This window comes from Triturus cristatus, chromosome 11 (genome assembly GCF_964204655.1).
Source record: "Triturus cristatus chromosome 11, aTriCri1.1, whole genome shotgun sequence".
Lineage (NCBI taxonomy): Eukaryota > Metazoa > Chordata > Amphibia > Caudata > Salamandridae > Triturus > Triturus cristatus.
Window position 1 is genome coordinate 882,604,851 of NC_140594.1, and position 18,017 is coordinate 882,622,867.

Consider the following 18,017-nt stretch of genomic DNA (forward strand, 5'->3'; position numbering starts at 1 on the left):
ATTGTGTTTGTACTTCGCTTATCGCATACTTTCCCTTTATGGAATTTAGATCGTCTTTCCGTTCCACTTGTTGTCTGGCACCAAACGTTCCCTTCATTCCAGACAGCTCAGCTGCGGAGAAAGGTCGTTCGCGGAGCTCCGTGTGTACAGTACACATCGGAACATTCAACTATTTCGGTTTTCATCTTGTATTCGTCTACAAGTGTCATCCGACAGAACAGCGACACTCCCCTCCTAAAAGAGGAAAAGACCGCCTTTCCTTCTTGTGGAAGAAACTGCCCTAGCTGTCAACTATTGCTCCTGTGACCAGGGCCTGCATCACAGACCCGTTGCGTGGAGACCAAAGCGTCACTGCTGGACCTCCTCATTCCAAAGGGAAGGAAAGGGACTCTTTCTTTGAGTCAGTCTGCTTCGGCGGATGGATATAGCTTCCGGTTGGAGCGGTGATGTGCGTTCCGGCGCCTATCGAGCGTCACTGGTCGGCAGCAGTCTGCGCCTCCTTCCTCCTCCGTGGTTCGTAGCGAGAACGTCTGTCAGAGTAATGGCGTCAGGCCCGGGACAGCACCCGGCGCCCGCCGCTACCACGTCGTCCCGCGCGGCCGACGGCATCCTGATCGGCGACCGGCTCTACTCCAAGGTGCATCTGACCATTGACAACTCACTGATCCCGGACGAGCGGCTATCGCCCACCCCCTCCATGCTGGACGGCTTGGATCTGAACAGTGAGACCGACCTTCGTGTCCTAGGCTGTGAGATGCTACAGTCCTCCGGCATCCTACTCCGCTTACCGCAGGTGAGTGAGCCCTCCGGGGACGGGGGAACCACGAACATGGCGCACGAGGAAGAAGCGGCCGAATAATACCTCTCTTCTCTCTGTTCACAGGTGGCAATGGCCACTGGCCAGGTGCTGTTTCACCGCTTCTTTTACTCAAAGTCATTCGTGAAACACAGTTTTGAGGTGAGCCTGTACCATGTGTCTCGTCCGCTGTTGCTGACAGTTCACGTAGTCAAGCCATATGCTTCCTTTGAAATAAAAGTTGCTTTCCTTTTTCGAGTCCGATTGTTCGCAATTTCTGTTGGTACATATAACCTTGTCGCCTCTCTGGGAACTATTGTGTCTTTAAATGTTGTTGGACTTTTAAGGCGATAGCCTCTTACTCTGCATGTCACAGCTGGCAGGTCATTGTAGTTTGATGGAAGTGTATCTGCCACACACTTATCGATGTTTGCTCCTTGCCTGGTTGCCATATTACGTATTCCTAGCTCATTCACATCACCCAATTGAACTTTTTATTAATTGTACGTTTCCAGCTAATACGCAAATTCCAAAATGTAATTGTTTCACACCCAAGGCCTCCCACCTTTGAGAACTCTGTTTCGATGAGGCAGTCTAGTCCACGACAAGAAAGTTCGAGTTGAAACTAGGGTATGCCTTTTTATTACCCCTCACCTTTTTACCCCAATAACCGTTATGTTTGTGATACCCATATGGCTAAAAACCGGCATGACTAGATACCTGTTTTGTAGTGCTCGCTATTCAACACAACACGCCCTTTGCTGATACTTTGAACACTCCCCACTTTTAGTTTCCCTTTAAACTGAGGTTTGGAAAAGCATCACCGCCTTCTCAATTTGACTATTTTTTTTTGCTTACTTTAGTTTTTTAGACCGAGCCTAGGCAGTGCGCATGCACTGTCTGCAAGACTTGCTGTAATCACTTTGTGGAGTGTAATCCCACCTTCAACTTACCATTGCGTCGGTCTTCTTTGCTAGCTTCTCATTGGTTGGGGCTCCAGATACATCACGTTGTTTTTTGCTCAGGAGCACTGGCCAACTACACTACCTACGCTGTAGGCGTTTGTCTTCCTTTGGGCATTATTCCAAGAAAGGAAAAGTTTGGAAGCTTGTCCTACTCGGAGGAGTTGTGTATTTTTGTAAATGGCTTTCAGTAGTACAAGATAATGCACTACTGGTTTAGAGATAAACACAAAGTGTACACCCACCCTTAGCTAGAGATTACTATCTTCCCTTTGTGCTAGCCTATCTGTAGGTTGCTGGTTGGTTGCTGCTAAAGTCTGGCCCATGCATTTTTTTTACCTGCTTATCTCACCTGTATACATAATGTAGTGTCCCTGTACTTGCCCGACCCCAAACCCTGGCTGCTCCCAGTGCATCGCAGTTGGGTGCTGTGTGTAAGGCTGCAGTTTAGCAGGGGTCCATTGAGTGAATGTGGTGTTCCTTCAATTTTGCTTACCTTTATATCCCCTGTGAACTTGACTACCTATATGGCTGCATTTCCTGTCTCTTGCCTGACATCATGTAGCTTTTTATTGAGCGGTAGGATTATGCAACTTTCTTGTGTTGCACTAGTCTGTGCTTCCCGTTCTAAGTGGAAAGTTTGCCTTTTTAAACCACGGTTGTGCTTTGTTGGGCCTGCATTTTGAACAGTTTCCCCTACAGCAGTAATGAGATCAACTACCAGCTAGTACACGCACTTGTGGCTTTAGAAAAACACGGTCTGTACTTGTTGCGATAAACCTACCACGGACAGTGTGTTTTTGCAACTGTCTTCCTTTAAGGTTTTGGAGATTAAACCCTAGATTCTGACAAAGCGTTGCTGCTGTGACCTAGTGATTAGTCTCCTTTTATTTCCTCTGATTTCGGATCCTCCTTTTCCCCACTATAGTGGTTTGAGGTTTACAAAAATGTCGGATCCCCTTTTTTTGGGTGCTAAAATGTTGTCAAGAGGTAGGTATGTATGTTAGGGAAATAAATGTATATGATTTTTATTAATTACATTGTAAGTGTTAGGGATGTATATTCACTGAAAAAACAGTTAAACTAGAGTTATGGCCATAAAGCAAATTTAACAAGCATTTACAATGCAATGGTCTCGGCATTGGTAAAATTAGAGCTATTGGCATTGCTCATGACATTATTTTTGTTTATAAAACATTTAAAGAAACTGCATTGTCATGAGCAATGCCAATAGCTCTAACTTTAACAATGCCGAGACCGTTGCATTGTAAATGCTTGTTAGCCATGCGGTAATGCGGCATGGCTGAAAAGAAGGTTTTTAAAAAAAAGAAAAACACTCTTGTGGCATTTTGAAGGCACACGCTAATGTGGATGCTGGCGCCTAGAAAACAAGGTGAACATTTTTGTTCGCTTTTTATTTACAAATCCAAGGTGAATTAGTAAATAAAAGTTGTACGAAATGCAATTTTTTGATATAGCGCTAATTGTGCCTTTTTAAATTAAAAAAAAAAAACAGGGGAGTGAGTAGGGGGGTGGTGAGTGCTACTGTATAGGTGCTGCCCTGGGACACAACCCAAACTGTACTTTTTGGCGCCCGAGAAGATTTTTGTGAGTACCCATAGTCCGGAGTATGCCAATTAGCCAACACAAACCCTTCTGCACATTCTCCAGAGTAAATTTTGGGTTTGATTATGAAGCAAATGTGTGCCACACCTCAAATGTGATTTTGCAACATTTTATCCTTTGGGTCGCAATGCTCGCATGGCATCAACCTAGGCTCATTGCGGAATATCTTGATTACCAATACCATGGCCAAAGATCAGATGACGCTTCTTTCATAGGAAGGCAGAAGTAGGCGGGTCAGGCCTTGAGCTTTATTTGCTTCCCATCAAAAGTGATGCGGTATCACAGCTCTGCTGAGAAGTGCAGGTACTCTCCCTCTCAAAATGTAAACAAATGCATGTACTAAGTACCTGAGAGCCTATTTAACTACTTCAGTCCCAAGAACATGAACAAGCGGGAATAAATCCGGCACAAACATAATACAGTGATGGAGAACGGTTAGTATGACGGATTGTGTATGGGCAGGGATGAGTGAATTGTGGACATTAGTCGGCCAGGGAGATCTCCTCACAAAGGACTGATCCATTCAGGGCGCCAGAGGGAATTTAATTAGGTCGTTTTCTACTATGTGGGAAGCTGGGAACACATGATGTTATTTAACCAGTAGAAGGGTAACGTTTATTGCCAAAAATACTGTTTTGAGGAGAATAAAAATATATTTTAATTTTAAAATCTGGCATAATACACACTTTCAGGATACCAATGACTGCACGTAAAAAATACTGTAGGACAGCTGCGGAGAACCTCCCCCGTGGGATGTGCAGATTATATACATATAGTCTGCTTTTGAATCACAGGCTAGGCCAGAAAAGACCTGCACATGGAGGGCAGAGGTGTGCCACTGAAGTCCCAGACACAACTGGCACGTGTAGGGCAGAGGTCCTACATACCCACTGACCCAAAACAAACAAAGGAGCTCCTCTCTCACTTCGGACAGGGTGGTGCGCGAGCTCACCGCTTCCTCTGTGCCAGCCTCCCAGTAATGCCAGCAGGAAGCAATATTCAGGACTGTGGAAGCACGGGGGGGAGGGGGGGCTGCGCAGAATCTCGTGACCCGCCCGCGGTTATGCCTCGATCTCCTCGAGACGGATTTCGGAAGCTTTCTTGGAAACATCAAAGAGCCTTACTTACCCCTTGCCCCATCACATTTGAAGTCTGCTAGACTTTGGCCCGAGCCCTGCGAAATATGAAAATCGCACCAACCAACGCCCCACAGAAAGCGCCTATCGCCGAATACTACGTTCCTACAATGAATTCTGAGCAGAGATTGATAAAGATGGAGTTAGGGGGCTGCAAGGGAAGGGGGTGAAGACTGAACGGGCTAACCACCCCCACCCCCCCCCTCCCGTCACACACTTCTCCCAAACTCAGTGTTCGGACCAAACTGGAGACCACGCAGAGTGCAGCAGAGGCAAGAAAAGAGACTACACAAGTCCCGCAGTCCGTCCTCCACAAACCATCCAGCGTCTGACTCGTAAACAAAGAATCCCGAGCCCAGGAGTGAGGGGGAGGGCACAGAGGCGCACCAGGAAGCGAGGAGGATTCGAACAGAACAAAGGGGAGGCATATGTGGCAGCCTCAGAACGTGGGTTCTTTTGGTGGGGGGCGGCATCAGTGCACAGCGGGTATACCATGAATTACGGGTTCAGAGAAGGGGAGTCACAAGGTAGGTGGGGGGGGGCAGTCGCACAGGGACAGCTGGCAGAAAACGAAGTGGAGCCCTCGTGGGAGAAGGAAAGGGACAATGGGAAGTGGGGTATGTAAGGGGGAGCAGCGAGGAGAGCAGAAACAAGAGCAAGCACACACCACCGAAAAGGCAGCGTCGTTTTCGGATTCGGGGGCGTGTTTTGCTGTTGTCTCCTCCCTGAGACTTTTCGCAAAAACCACGCCCCCCGATCCGAAAAGGACGGGGCCTGATCGGAGTGACTGACCTCTTCTCCAGTGGCTGGCCAGCATTTACGAGGCCAGCCAATGGAGAACAGGGGAGAAGAGGGGCTGGATCAAGCCCCTCTTCTCCAAGTCATTAAATCTCCGACTTCCGGTTCTGCCTTTCGGCAGACCGGTAGTCCTTGACCTAAAAACTACTGAAATTTGCATGTTACTGCTCATCCATCATGCACTTCTAATGACTTCACACATATAACTCGACATGTTGAATGACATTATTACATCATATTTAGTGAATTTTTAGACCTATGTTCATACTCTAAATCCTATTACCTGAAAAACATTTACATATATTTGCTGGAAAAAAGTTACACAAGTTTTGTTTATCAATGTGTACATTATTATTATTATTATTACTGAGTTTTGTATCGCGCCTGGTTACCCTTGGGCATCCCCGCGCTCTTCCAGGAAAAAAAAAAAAAAAAGGCACCATAACACAAGACAGCGGCATTAAGCAGGGAACAGGTAGGTCTTTAAAAGTTTTTGGAAACGTAAAGTACTCGTTTCAGAGCGAAGAAATAACGGAAGGGTGTACACAACACAAACCATAACTCGCATCACTCTCCATGCGGTTTTCCTGATTGTTCTTGTTTGTAGGCTGTTGGCAAGTTGGTGATTTGCACGTGGTGTTTGCTAAAACTTGTAGTGTGTGTGCACATGTGTGTTAACCACAATCTTCAAATTTTTGTGGTTATATGCATTTGAGCCAGATCTATGACGGATTTGTAAGTTATTTTTTTTTTTCTTCCCCCAGTGAGTTTGTGTTTATGAGGTATTGATGTAGTATCTACCTCTGATCCCTGTACCAAACAAGCAGCAGCGCGGTGGGGTGGCTGCCTAGTCAGCGGCAGGGCAGGTAGACCCACTGCGTATGACCTTCGGCAGCAGTGCCTGGCCATAATTCAAGTCCCCATGCTTAACCCACAGCTGTTACTAGCAAAAAATACTGGTCCCTTTATGAAGGGATACCAATGGTACTTATTATAGATTGCATGTTGAAAGATAAAATTCCAGATTTTATTTCATGTCCTTCAATCAATCTCATTAACTACATGTGAAAACAGTGCGCTGTGATGAAATGTGGTACACGCTGTGATAAATACATTTCAATGCTTAGCACAGTATTTTTACAAACAACCAAAATAAACGGGTTTAGTAGCCAAAGCGCAGCTATGTTTACGGGTGACCCCCAAATGGGGAGCAGGAGTAATATGCCAGAAAATGAATTGGTTTATTTATTTATACATTTATTTTGTCCTCCTCTCACCAATAAGCATCTGCAATTCTCAGAGAAGCCGTCGATCGTATCTGTGCACCCTACGGCTACTGCGTTCTCTTGGGCCTCACCAGGCCAACCCCCTTTGTTGGGAGCTTGGTGTAATCATAGGACTAGTTGGACCAGGAAGGAGCTATACCATATTCAACTCCCTACCCCATGATAGCAGTGCCTGCCAGATGTTCACACTGCTCTGTCTCTCCCCCCCCGGCCCAGACGCACCATGGCTAATGCTGCTTTTAACCAGTCCTCACACGGAGGGGGGCGCGGTTCTTTCCATTCCATGCAGATTTCTCTTCGGGCTATTAATACCAAATATAGCAACAGACCTCTATCGACCTGCTGGAGGTTCTTCCCAAGCAATCCGTCCTCTCCAAATATAACCAATGAAAGAGTAACCTTGATTTTAAATTTGAAGATGCCAGTTAAGGCATCCCCCCCCCCCCACCCTGCCAAAAGTTACTAAGTTCAGGACACTCATAAACAATATGGATGTCATTAGCATTAAGCAGATTACACCTCGGACATTTGGGGGCGGATAGAGGTGCAAATTTAGCAATCTTAGCAGGGGTATAGTACAGCCTATTAATAACTAAAGTTTTTTTTTTAAGCTAGCCGGTTTAACGTATTTGTAAAGTAACTTCAAAGCAGGTTCATACAGTTCTTCGATCACAGATTCAAAGGCAGACTGATTCCAGACTACATACTGCCGGGGAAATTCCATATCTTCCATCTCTAGACACTTATACCGGATGGAAACCTCCTTTCTTTTGGTTCGTACTTGTTGCAACAATTGTTCCGTTTCCCAATTTCCTTGTATATCCTCCTTTTCCGCAGTCCACCATGAGGCTAATTGCAGGTATTTAAATTTAGATAGACCGCTTCCTACCGTAGCTCTTAGAACCTCCCATGGAAACACTCCCTCCTGGGATAGAAGCTCAGACCAGAATACAATACCCGCCCTTTTAATTGGGATTGCAAGGCTATCCCTCAAGCATAATGGAGTCCCTGGGGAGTCCCAGATTGGGGTGAAATCTGAATAGTACCCTATCCCCCATCTGCATCTTTACTTTAAACCAAAGACTAAGCTGCTCTGAGAACTTTCAAACAAACCCTTTTGAAGAACCTAGGTGCCCCAAATTTATAAATAAAGCCTTCACCTTCTCCTTACCCTCTGACTTTACCATTTCCCCCAAAAGTCTCCCCCACAATGTCTCTTCCGGTTTTATAAGTAGCATCCTGACGTTTTTAAATTGGAAGGCGACTGAATACCAGCTAATATCTGGAAGAGCTAACCCTCCTTTCATGAGCCTACGTCTTAGCTTTTTCCATGAGTCTTGCGCCCTTATTGCCCAAATGAAACTTTCAATCTTACTTTGGATTTTACTTATCATTTTACTGGGGAATTCCAGGGGGATTGCATTAAACAAATGTCAGCTTGGGTAAAATGACCATTTTCACCAAGTTGACCCCACCAAAGATTGTTAGTGGAAGATTTTTCCATCTTGAAAATAGACTGTCCACATCTTTTATGGTTTTATTCAGATTAATCTGAGGGATTTTGTCAAGATCCTTAACTATGGTGATACCCAAATATTTAAACTCATTACTCGTGGTACCATCCCAACTGTCAATGTTCCAACACATCACCTCTGTTTTGGCGGTATTTGCCAAATATCCTGATAGTGAACCAAATTCCTCCAACAAAGCCTCAACCCTAGGAATTGCCACCCCCGGATTATCGGTATATAGCAAAAAATCATCAGCATAAAGAGCCAGTTTACTACAATATTGCTGAGATTTAAAAGGGGAAAGCAAAACATCTAATCTTATACTTTGTGCTAATGGCTCTATATAAACATCAAACAATAATGGGGAGATGGGACACCCCTGTCTGGTTCCTCTTTGGATTTTAAAGCTAGAAGTTAACATGCCATTTAGCAAAATTTTAGCCGAGGCACCCTGATAACAATTTATTAAGGTCTGAACAAAGATAGGGCCAAAGCCCATTTGCCTACCTCACAGTGGTATGCCCAACATACTCTGTAAAAAGTCTTGGCCGCGTCTAATGCCACAACGACCAAGGGATCCGATCGTCCCATCACCAAATCAATATTACCATATAGCTGTTGTCTGCTCCTGAATATATCTCCCGGGGATGAACCCTTTTTTTGGTCAGAATTTATCAACTGCGGGGCCAACTTGACCAATCTCCCTGCAAGAATGCTCATAAAGATCTTATAATCAGCATTCAGCAGAGAGATTGGTCTATATGAATCTGCTTTTAAGGGATCCATCCCAAGTTTCAAAATTAATACAAAAGTTGCCTCTTTCCAAAATCTCGGAGCTCGGCCTTCCGCACTATAGACTGAGTTGAAAAGAATACCCAGTATCTGCACCAGTTCATCCGTGAGTAATTTGTAAACCTCACTAGGAAGCGCATCCGTACCTGCTGCCTTATTACACTTGCTTATTTGGACTGTAACTTCGTTTTCAGTGATAGGCGGCATCTAGGCTTTCTCGACTCTCATTCGTTAAAGTTGGGAGGAGTTTCCCCCTCAACCAAGTTTGAAGGGTTTCGGTGTTAGGCACAGTTTCTTCCCTATATAGTTCTGAGAATAAAGAGAGAAGGCAGGCTTGCATATCCTCCATGCTACTTTACTTTTCTCCGCTTTCATTGATTATCAATTCATTAATGTTATTTTTGGAGCGGTCTGCTCTCGCTTTCCATGTCAGAAGTGCTCCTGCCCTCTCTCCATATTCAAAGTTCTGCATATTTTTTGACAACCATTGAGCCCTACACTTATGATCTAACCTTCCCCTATAATCTTGGCGCGCGTCATCCAAATCTCTGTTGATCTGTGAGAGCCTATCAGTATTCCCATGATAATTCCGAGACCATTCCTCCTCCAGTGAAATAATTTTCCCCTCCAGAGTCTAACTCCCAAGCATCTGCCCTATTCTTAGAGCAGATAAGACTGTGTAGGATACCCCTTGATGTAAGCATCCTAAACATCCATGGAGGTTGAACCAATATAGATTCTAAAATAGTCTACAGTGGCCGATTTAAGAGCCGTTGCAATATCTAGATCTGACAACATAGACCTTTTAAGTGTCCATCTGGGACGTAGATTATGCCTTTTTCTAATAAAGGAGAACAATACTGGGGCATGCTCTGAAACGTGCCTGGGCAAAACAGTTTTACTGGTAATGTCGTCCAAGCTTGGCCTGTCAGTTAGGACATAATCTATTCTGGAGTAGTGGCCATGCTTCTTACTATGGAACGTGAACCCCTGTTTGTCACCCATCTTTGCCCTCTAGACATCCACAAGATCTAAGTCGTGTAGCAAATCTTTCCAAGCCTGTCGCACTCGAGGGGCCCCCACATAATAACTGATTGGATCTATCTTTCATGGGGTCAAGGAGAACATTAAAATCACCTCCAATTATTATTATTGGTGATAATGCATCAAGCATAATAGATGGTAATCTACAAATATGTCGGGTCATCGATATTGGGACCATGAAAAGCACATGCTAACACTAGGCCTCCAAAATCTAATATGGCCACTAGCCACCTCCCTGAGTGATCCGAATGGATGAATTTGATGGAACATCCTGCACCTTGTTTTATCAATATGGCCACCCTGTTACTGCGGACTGTATGATCCGAGGAACAAAAGTGTTTTAGCCAGAAATATTTAGGAAAAATAGTTCTACACTCTACATGACTTAAATGAGTCTCCTGGATAAGACAAATTTGGGCGGGGGATAATTCTAGATATTTCAAAACCAATCTTTGTCTACGGGGGCACCTTAACCCATTAACGTTCCACGTAATAAACTTAACCTTGCTACTTGCAGGGAGAATACCTGCCATCTGAAGGTGAAGCCCATGTCCAACCAATGGATGTGAGATTGAGAATATTTTTTAACTTTTTACCCACTGCTCCCCACCCTGTGCAACCTACCACCACCCCCCCAGTGACCCTTCCCCCCCCCCCCCCCCCTTCCCTTTGGGAAACCCTCCCTTCTATTAGGCCTAAGCCTATTCGACCACTGTCCCATGGTCTAAAGAAAAGTGAATAACTTAATATTCTATAACAGGTCTCACTGGACGGGGCCCCCCCCCCCCACACACTCCTGCCTTCTCCTACATATATTCCTGCTTATGTTCCACCTTTGATTTTTTTTTTCTATAAGCCAATCTACCTCAACTGACCGAAACATATACATATGATTATTCCACATGACACGCAGTGATGCAGGAAACATCAGTTGGGCCTTAGCCCCCAGTTTATTTAGAGCATCCATTCTTTTTCCCAGTTCCCACTGTTTTGTTGCAGTGATGTGGGATACATCCGATCTAATGGAGAAAGAAAATGGACTGGAAAAGGATGTTGATGTTATACGTCCTTCCTTTAAAGCCGATGAAAGGATGGCTTCCTTAACAGTGTACGTTAGAAAATTGATAAAAATATTCCTTGGCTTACGTTTAGCTGGATTTCTTATGAATGGGTCACGATGTACACGTTGTATCTCTGGCAAGATCTATGTTAGAGTTTTTTTAACACTGTTTCTTTTAAGAGAGAACTCACAAACCCTCTAATATCTTCCCCTTCAATTGCTTTAGGAACATTGTCTCAAATTATTCTTCCTGGTATGGTTCTCTAAACGCTCGATCTTCCTTCTGTTCTTTATTCTGAGTGGCAAGTTTAGCCATTTCTGTTGTTGAGGTATGCAGTGCATCCTTATTTTTTGCTATCTCCTGTTCTAATGCGTCAGTTCTTGATGAGACCTCCTCCAACTTCTGTTCTAATACCACGCAGGAGGCTTGAATCGCTGCCTGGTTTGACTTCGAAACTGTGAACCTATTTCTCATCTCGTCTTGTAGGGACAATAAAATGTCAACCAGAAGAACCTAATGAACCTGATGAGCCATTTTGACCTAAAGAGGACCCAGGATCTTCAGGTACAGAGACAGGGTCTTGTTGACCTTCATAGGCCTTGCTAACCTCTAAAGTAGTAAACCTATTTAAAAGACCAACTGCGTGATGTATGACAGAATTGAGACCCCCCCAGAAGCCCCAGGAGACCCAGAGCCCGTCACCACTTCACCCAAAGAACTTGAAATATCCGGAGGTTGCATGGTAGACTGAGGGGAATCTGACTTATCAAGGGAGCGGCGCGGGGCCAGATCTAATGCAATATCAGACTGCAACCTACTGGGGATTTCCTTATCTGCGCCCAAGATTGTGGAAGAGGATGTGGACAAAACCGTATAAAACGATTTTAGGGAGGGGGTTATTTGAACTTTCAAATCTGCTGTTTTCTTTCCCCTCCCTCTTCCTTTAACCCAGACAGTGGGTCCAATATTGACCTCCCTTGAACCTGGCTTGTTTATCGGACACCTGTACTTTAACTACAGGCGGGGAGACTGTGGGGCAGAGAGGATTGTGAGAGTTCGGTTTTGCCGTGAAACTGGGCAGCCCTAGCACGCACCGTATACCTGCAAGCTTTAGGTGGTGGGGGAGGGTCGAAATGCTGCTGCTCACTTGTCTCCATAGACTTGGAAATCTCATTTGTGTTGCTAAAAGCTTGGGCATACAAATCAAGAAAGCTCACTTGATGGCGCCTGCTCACGCAGTCAAAATAGAAATCTTGAAAGTCTCAAATGTCCAATCCGAGATAAGCTCTTACCATCTTGCTAAATTTGAGCAACGGTAGACTTCTTACCAAAATCAGGTCCCAGATTGTACAGCTAACCCAGCTGCATCAGCCAACTCAGCCACGCTGACTCCATCGCCATTGCCACCGGGACTCATACTGGAGTAATCCCCAGTGCTGACTCTGCCTCCAGTAACCCGGAGGCAACACCGCTACGCCTCCACTCCTGGGCTGCACCTTCCCACCGTGATACTCTGAGCGCCGGGATGCTTCCGCGGAGCTCGGCGGCCATATGCATGCAAAAAAGCGGAACCGAAAAGGAAAATAAATCCAGGCACCATAAGGTAGGAGAAAAGTAACTCCAATTGATTCATTATGGCATTCTGGAGCGGTCCCCGCTCGAGACCAGACGCTGACCCATGGGAGCAGGAGCAGCAGCCGATTAGCTTACGGCCGCCATGTTACCCGCCTCCTCCCTCAAGAAAATGAATCCGTTTAGAATGGCAGCCCACCAGTACATGGTCTTGTGTAGCAACAGAAAGCGTCTGTGCTTAGGAATGTCTCGACTGGATGGACGCTAAAGGCTGCCGGTGGGACCCGTGCGACTACCGCTGAGGACTAGGAAGCATAATTTCAATGAAGAATGGGTGTGACACAGTTGGGACTTCCTGCAGCGCTTTTTAGAGTCTGCTGGCACATTATGGCAAGAGAGCTCCAGCTGAAAAAGAACAGGTGTTCTGTTACTTCAAAAAGTGAATGAGCAATAAAGATGCCTTTAAATCTTATTATTTGGTCACATCTTCTAGGCTTTCAAAGACCGAGTTCAAATGTCAGTTTGTCTTCCTACAGATTTCTGCTTGTTCTATCATGGAAATTGGTGTTTACTTTTCTTTCTCTGAATGCAATGTTAAGGGATTTTGTGACGTGACCTGTGACATTCGTGCTGAGAATTTTTAGAGGTCTGGTATTGCTCTCGTCAGATAGTACCTTATGCCATAGCTTGGCCGCCTTCACAGAGAAGGCGCACACTTCTACCCCCCCCCCCCCTCGAGTCTTCTGGAATCTATGTTCCTTGATAAGATTGGCAGTTACAAATCGCAGGATTCTTCTTGGTGTATATCTTTTCAATCTACATTGCAATGATAGTGGGCCCTTATTCTGGTAGACCTTGAAGACAATACACATTGCCTTGAAGAGAATCCTTTGCTCCACAGGAAGCCTATGACGTTTTCTTAGAGCCATGGATGCAGAGGACCTCCGTCGCCAATTTAGTGTACATTTTGCTGCGGCCACCTGCACTCTGTGCAGTCTCTTGATCCGATAATTTGGGCTCCTAACAAAAAGGCATTACAGTAATCTAATCTGCTGCGTATTGCACTATGCGCAATTAGTGCTATTCCATGATGGGGTAGAACAAGAAACAGTTTTCTTAATCCTCGGAATAGAGTAAAACGGACCCCAGCTAAGTTTACATGCTTTCCAAAGAGAGACTATCATCGAAGGTAACTTCCAGATTGCATACTGCTTCCAAGAAGCAAAGCACATTTTCCGTAGGAAATGGCCAGACATTCATAGGGAGAGGCATCGCAGGCTTATTCGCAGAGCAGCATAGAAATTCAGTCTTATCCCAGATTAATTTAAGGGAATTTAAATAAATCAACTCTGCAAAACTTGAAAGCATTTGCAGCCTCTGGCTGATTGTTAAAAGACAGAATCAGCTGCTTATCGTCTGCATAATTTACCACAGAAATGATGTGTTTCTTAAGAACAATCCGAGGCTGCATAAAGATGTTAAACAGCACTGGGCTAAGTTCAGAGCCTTGAGTCACACCTTGTGTGTCTAAAAGTTTATTGATCAGGGGCCAGTGCTACTGCCTGACAGAGATCTTACAAATAAGATCTTACTCCCTTCCATCGGTCCCTTGACACCCTTTTCTGCTAATCTTGTCAGCAGGGTATGGTGGCTGACCGTATTGAAGGAGGCAGATAGATCTAGCAATGTGGGAGAGGATGTAGCAGAGTCGCGGCTTGAGCTCTACATTCGAGCCGGGGCCTCAAGTGAGTGAGAAGCCGCCCGCTACGGATGTGTGACCGGCCAGCCACACGGAGAATCTGACGGAGCTTCAAGACGGGCGGTGAGTGCAGCGAGAGATAGCACAAGACCCGTCCTTTATATAGCTGGCGCTGATGCGTGTTCGACTACAAGCCCGATAACACAGCTAGATTCCGGAGACAACCGGTGGGCGGGAGAAAAGTGCGGAAAGCGCCCTGAAAGCGGCAGATTCACCCGCATAAAGCAACTGGCGGAACAGAGAGGGCCCGGGTGCCCACACATTACATGCCTGTAATAGACTGCATTGCTGACAGACATTTACATGCAAAGGCATGTATGAAGATACACGGACGAGGGAATAGAATGCAAAGGCACCTGAGGAGCCCTCCGCCACCATGCAATAGGGCCAGACAGCTTTCTACACCCTGAAAACTTCTAGCACATCACAGGGGGAAAAAGTCAGGGTACCAGCGGTGAGACAGTTGGCCTTGCTGGACGCAGCGCGGAAACAATCCAATCATAACGAGCAACATGCACTTCAAGGGTACGAATATCAGACGCTCACACCCAAGAAAAGAAGCGCTTAACCTACAGTTGGCGGGGCACAAAGCGCAGAGCCCCAGTAGACCCATAGGGACAAGAGCAGTCTCCATTGGCACAGATTGACAACACTAGCGGTAGAACGGGCCAGAAAAATTGGTAAGCCGCACAACTGAATAACCCCATGTTGGCAGGCGGCGGAGAAAACGATCTCCCTCACGCCAATTGAATGGACATAACCCATAGGGTTAAGGGTGCCATGGGAGGCAGAGGGCAGCGAACGGTACAAAGTAACCGGCTGGATAAGTACGCTTTCACTAAGGAACAATCAGACATGTCGGTGCCCGCACCTAGCACTGGTAGTGGCCAGCAGACAGCAAAGCTCAAAGAGATCACGCTGCAGGATGTGATGACCATCCTTCAGCAGATGCAAACCTCCATTGGCGCAATCTCCTGCGACATAACACTGCTGAGAGCAGATGTCTTCAAAATGAACACAAGAATGTCGGAGGTGGAAACCACCACGGCAACCCTCTCGACTGACACTGCGGCGTTGCAACAGCAAGTGCGTCACCTGGAGATAGCGACCAAACAGATGGCAGAGAAGCTGGATGATAAGGAAAGGCATTCGCGGCGCAACATTCGCCTGGTGGGAGTACCGGAATGCGTCAAGGGGCCAGCGTACGATCTCTTCATGGAAGATCTGGTACAAACACAACTGCAGCCTTGTGGACTCTCTAACTTCTTTTCGGTAGAAAGAGCCCACCGAGTACCAGGAGGGCGTCCCAGGCCGGGAGCCCCCCTCAGCCTATTCTGGCACGTGTATTTAACCTCCGAGACCGGGACGGAATTCTGCAGGCTGCCCGAATGCCCCCCACCCCCTTGAGGGTAGACAACAGTAATGTAACACTATACCCTGACTACACAGCGGCCGTGACAAAGCATCAACAACATTTCCTGGATGTAAAAAGAGCTGCGCAATCAAACTCCAATACGCAATGCTCTTCCCAGCAAAACTGAGTAGAAGCAGAAGGGAAGAGCTGGTTCTTTGCGACGCCGTAGGAAGCCCAAGAACGGCTGGAGGTCTGGTGCCCCGCCAAAGGGCATAACAGACAAGGGGCAAGGCAAAACCACCTCACTAACCTAGCCCTATCGGAGGAGGCGGAGGCCGAAGCGAGGGTAGACGCCGGCACGAGGACGAACAGTGATATGGAAATATCCCAAGGCGGCGTGGCTACGCCTGGGAAAGAACTTCACCTTGTGACATGATGGCACCGACCTACAGATAAGGAGCCTCTTCGGCGAGACTACTTGAGACCCCATAGACTAAGGGATGCACACCACAGACAATGCTCGACGGCCTGTTTGAAAATTGGAGCTGGGGTCAGATATTTAAAAAGTGCAATATGTTCGCTACAGACCGTATGGACATAGAGGGAATGAACGGGGGACACAAAGTGACTTCCCCCTTTACGCAAGTACAAAGTTATGGGTTTAAATCACTCTGCTGAGTTGGGGTGGTGGGTAGTTTTAAATCCGATAGGCAGGGAGGGGGTGGAGTGATGGGATCAGTTACTCTGATTGTTTTTAGTTATGGTTGTATTTTTAGTTATGGTTGTATTTTTGACGACCGGTGTTACAACAAGGGTCAGACCAGAAGATGATCAGGAAAAGACATTGCAAATAGCTCAAAGAAGGCCAAACATTAATGACGATCATGCCGACCGCAAACTCTGAGATCAGTAACGTCAGTTCCCAGACACAGGACTCCCGGCGGTCTGGCTTTATGTTGAGGTTGATATCTTGGAATGTAAATGGTTTAGGGGACAAAATTAAACGGGGCCTTGTCTTACACTACCTCAGACGTAAAAATCCAGCGGTCGCTCTCCTCCAGGAATCTCATATGCAGGGAACGATTGTTAAAGCCCTAGATAGATGGGGCTTCAAAATGGTAGTCAACTCAGATTTCACCTCCAGCTCCAGAGGGATGGGGATCCTAGTAAATAGACGTTTGCCATTGATCTTAATCGGAACACACAAGGACGACCAAGGACGATTTGCAGCAATCGCCTGCCAATGGGACGGTACAATATATAACAGTGTCAGTTTACGTCCCACCGATGTTGCATCAGACTGCCTTACCAGATCTGGGGAGATTCTTGCTTGCACTCCCACGTGGAGGATTAATTATGGGGGGTGATTTTTAATAACACCATGAATGCATCCATAGACCGACAGCCCCCTTAGGACACCAGTGGTGCCAATCTCAAGTTAGTAGAATTCTTAGACGCTCTTGGCTTAGTGGATGTATGGAGGACCAGATACCCGACGGGCAATATACGTTCCACTCTGGAGTACACCATAGCCTCTCTAGACTACATCTTCACCTTAGCTACAGGGATGCTAGGAATATCAGAAATTACGCACTTATCCAGGGGTATATCGGACCACTCACTAATACTCCTTACATATACACCATTTGCTCCGCAATGGCAAAGACTGTTCTCAATCCACCCTGGGTACCTTAAAAATCGTAAATTCAGTAAAGATCTCATACAGGCATCAAAGAGATACTTTGAGGAAAATCAGCACTCTGTTCCCTCTACAACGACTCTGTGGGAGGCATACAAGACAGTGCTACGTAGACACGCAATCTCCCTCCTTGTGGGGCAGAAAAGGGAACGATAGAGCTGTGTTGATAATTTAGAACTGGAGCTGTCCCTAGCAGGGGTAGCGCATATAGCAGATGCTAATGAGGAGACAGCACATAAGCTACGCCTTGCACAACAGGCATACAACGTCTACACACAGGAGGAGGCTAATACTACACTTGCGAAAACGCAGCACACTATATATGAACTCTGCGATAAAGCAGGTAGGCTACTGGCCTGGTTGGAGAAGAAGGAAAGGGTGAGTAAATGGGTGGCACAGATCTTCTTAGATGATGGGACAGCTGACAGCTGCACCTCAACACATAATATATACACCAACCGCCACTACCTCAAAGGAGGACAATCTCGCATTCCTCCAAGACCTACGCATGCCCACAGTAGCTCTAGACGCAGCAGCAGCTCTGGAAGTAGATATAACACCGGAGGAACTTACACAGGCGATCGGTGCACTACACACAGGGAAGGCGGTGGGGCCCAATGG

The 18,017-nt window shown here is 46.2% G+C and overlaps 1 protein-coding gene across 4 annotated transcripts in view; it reads left to right on the forward strand.

Annotated features, from left to right (window-relative positions):
* Positions 1-403: 403 nt before the first annotated feature.
* CCNL1 (cyclin L1) overlaps positions 404-18,017 on the forward strand; it is a 285,464-nt gene continuing 267,850 nt past the window's right edge. For all 4 annotated transcript variants that reach the window (XM_085634757.1, XM_085634758.1, XM_085634759.1 and 1 more), the window contains exons 1-2: positions 404-793; positions 884-958. In XM_085634757.1, the coding sequence (XP_085490883.1) occupies positions 419-793; positions 884-958 (450 nt within the window). In that variant the 5' untranslated portion in view covers positions 404-418. The remainder of the gene's footprint in view (positions 794-883; positions 959-18,017) is intronic.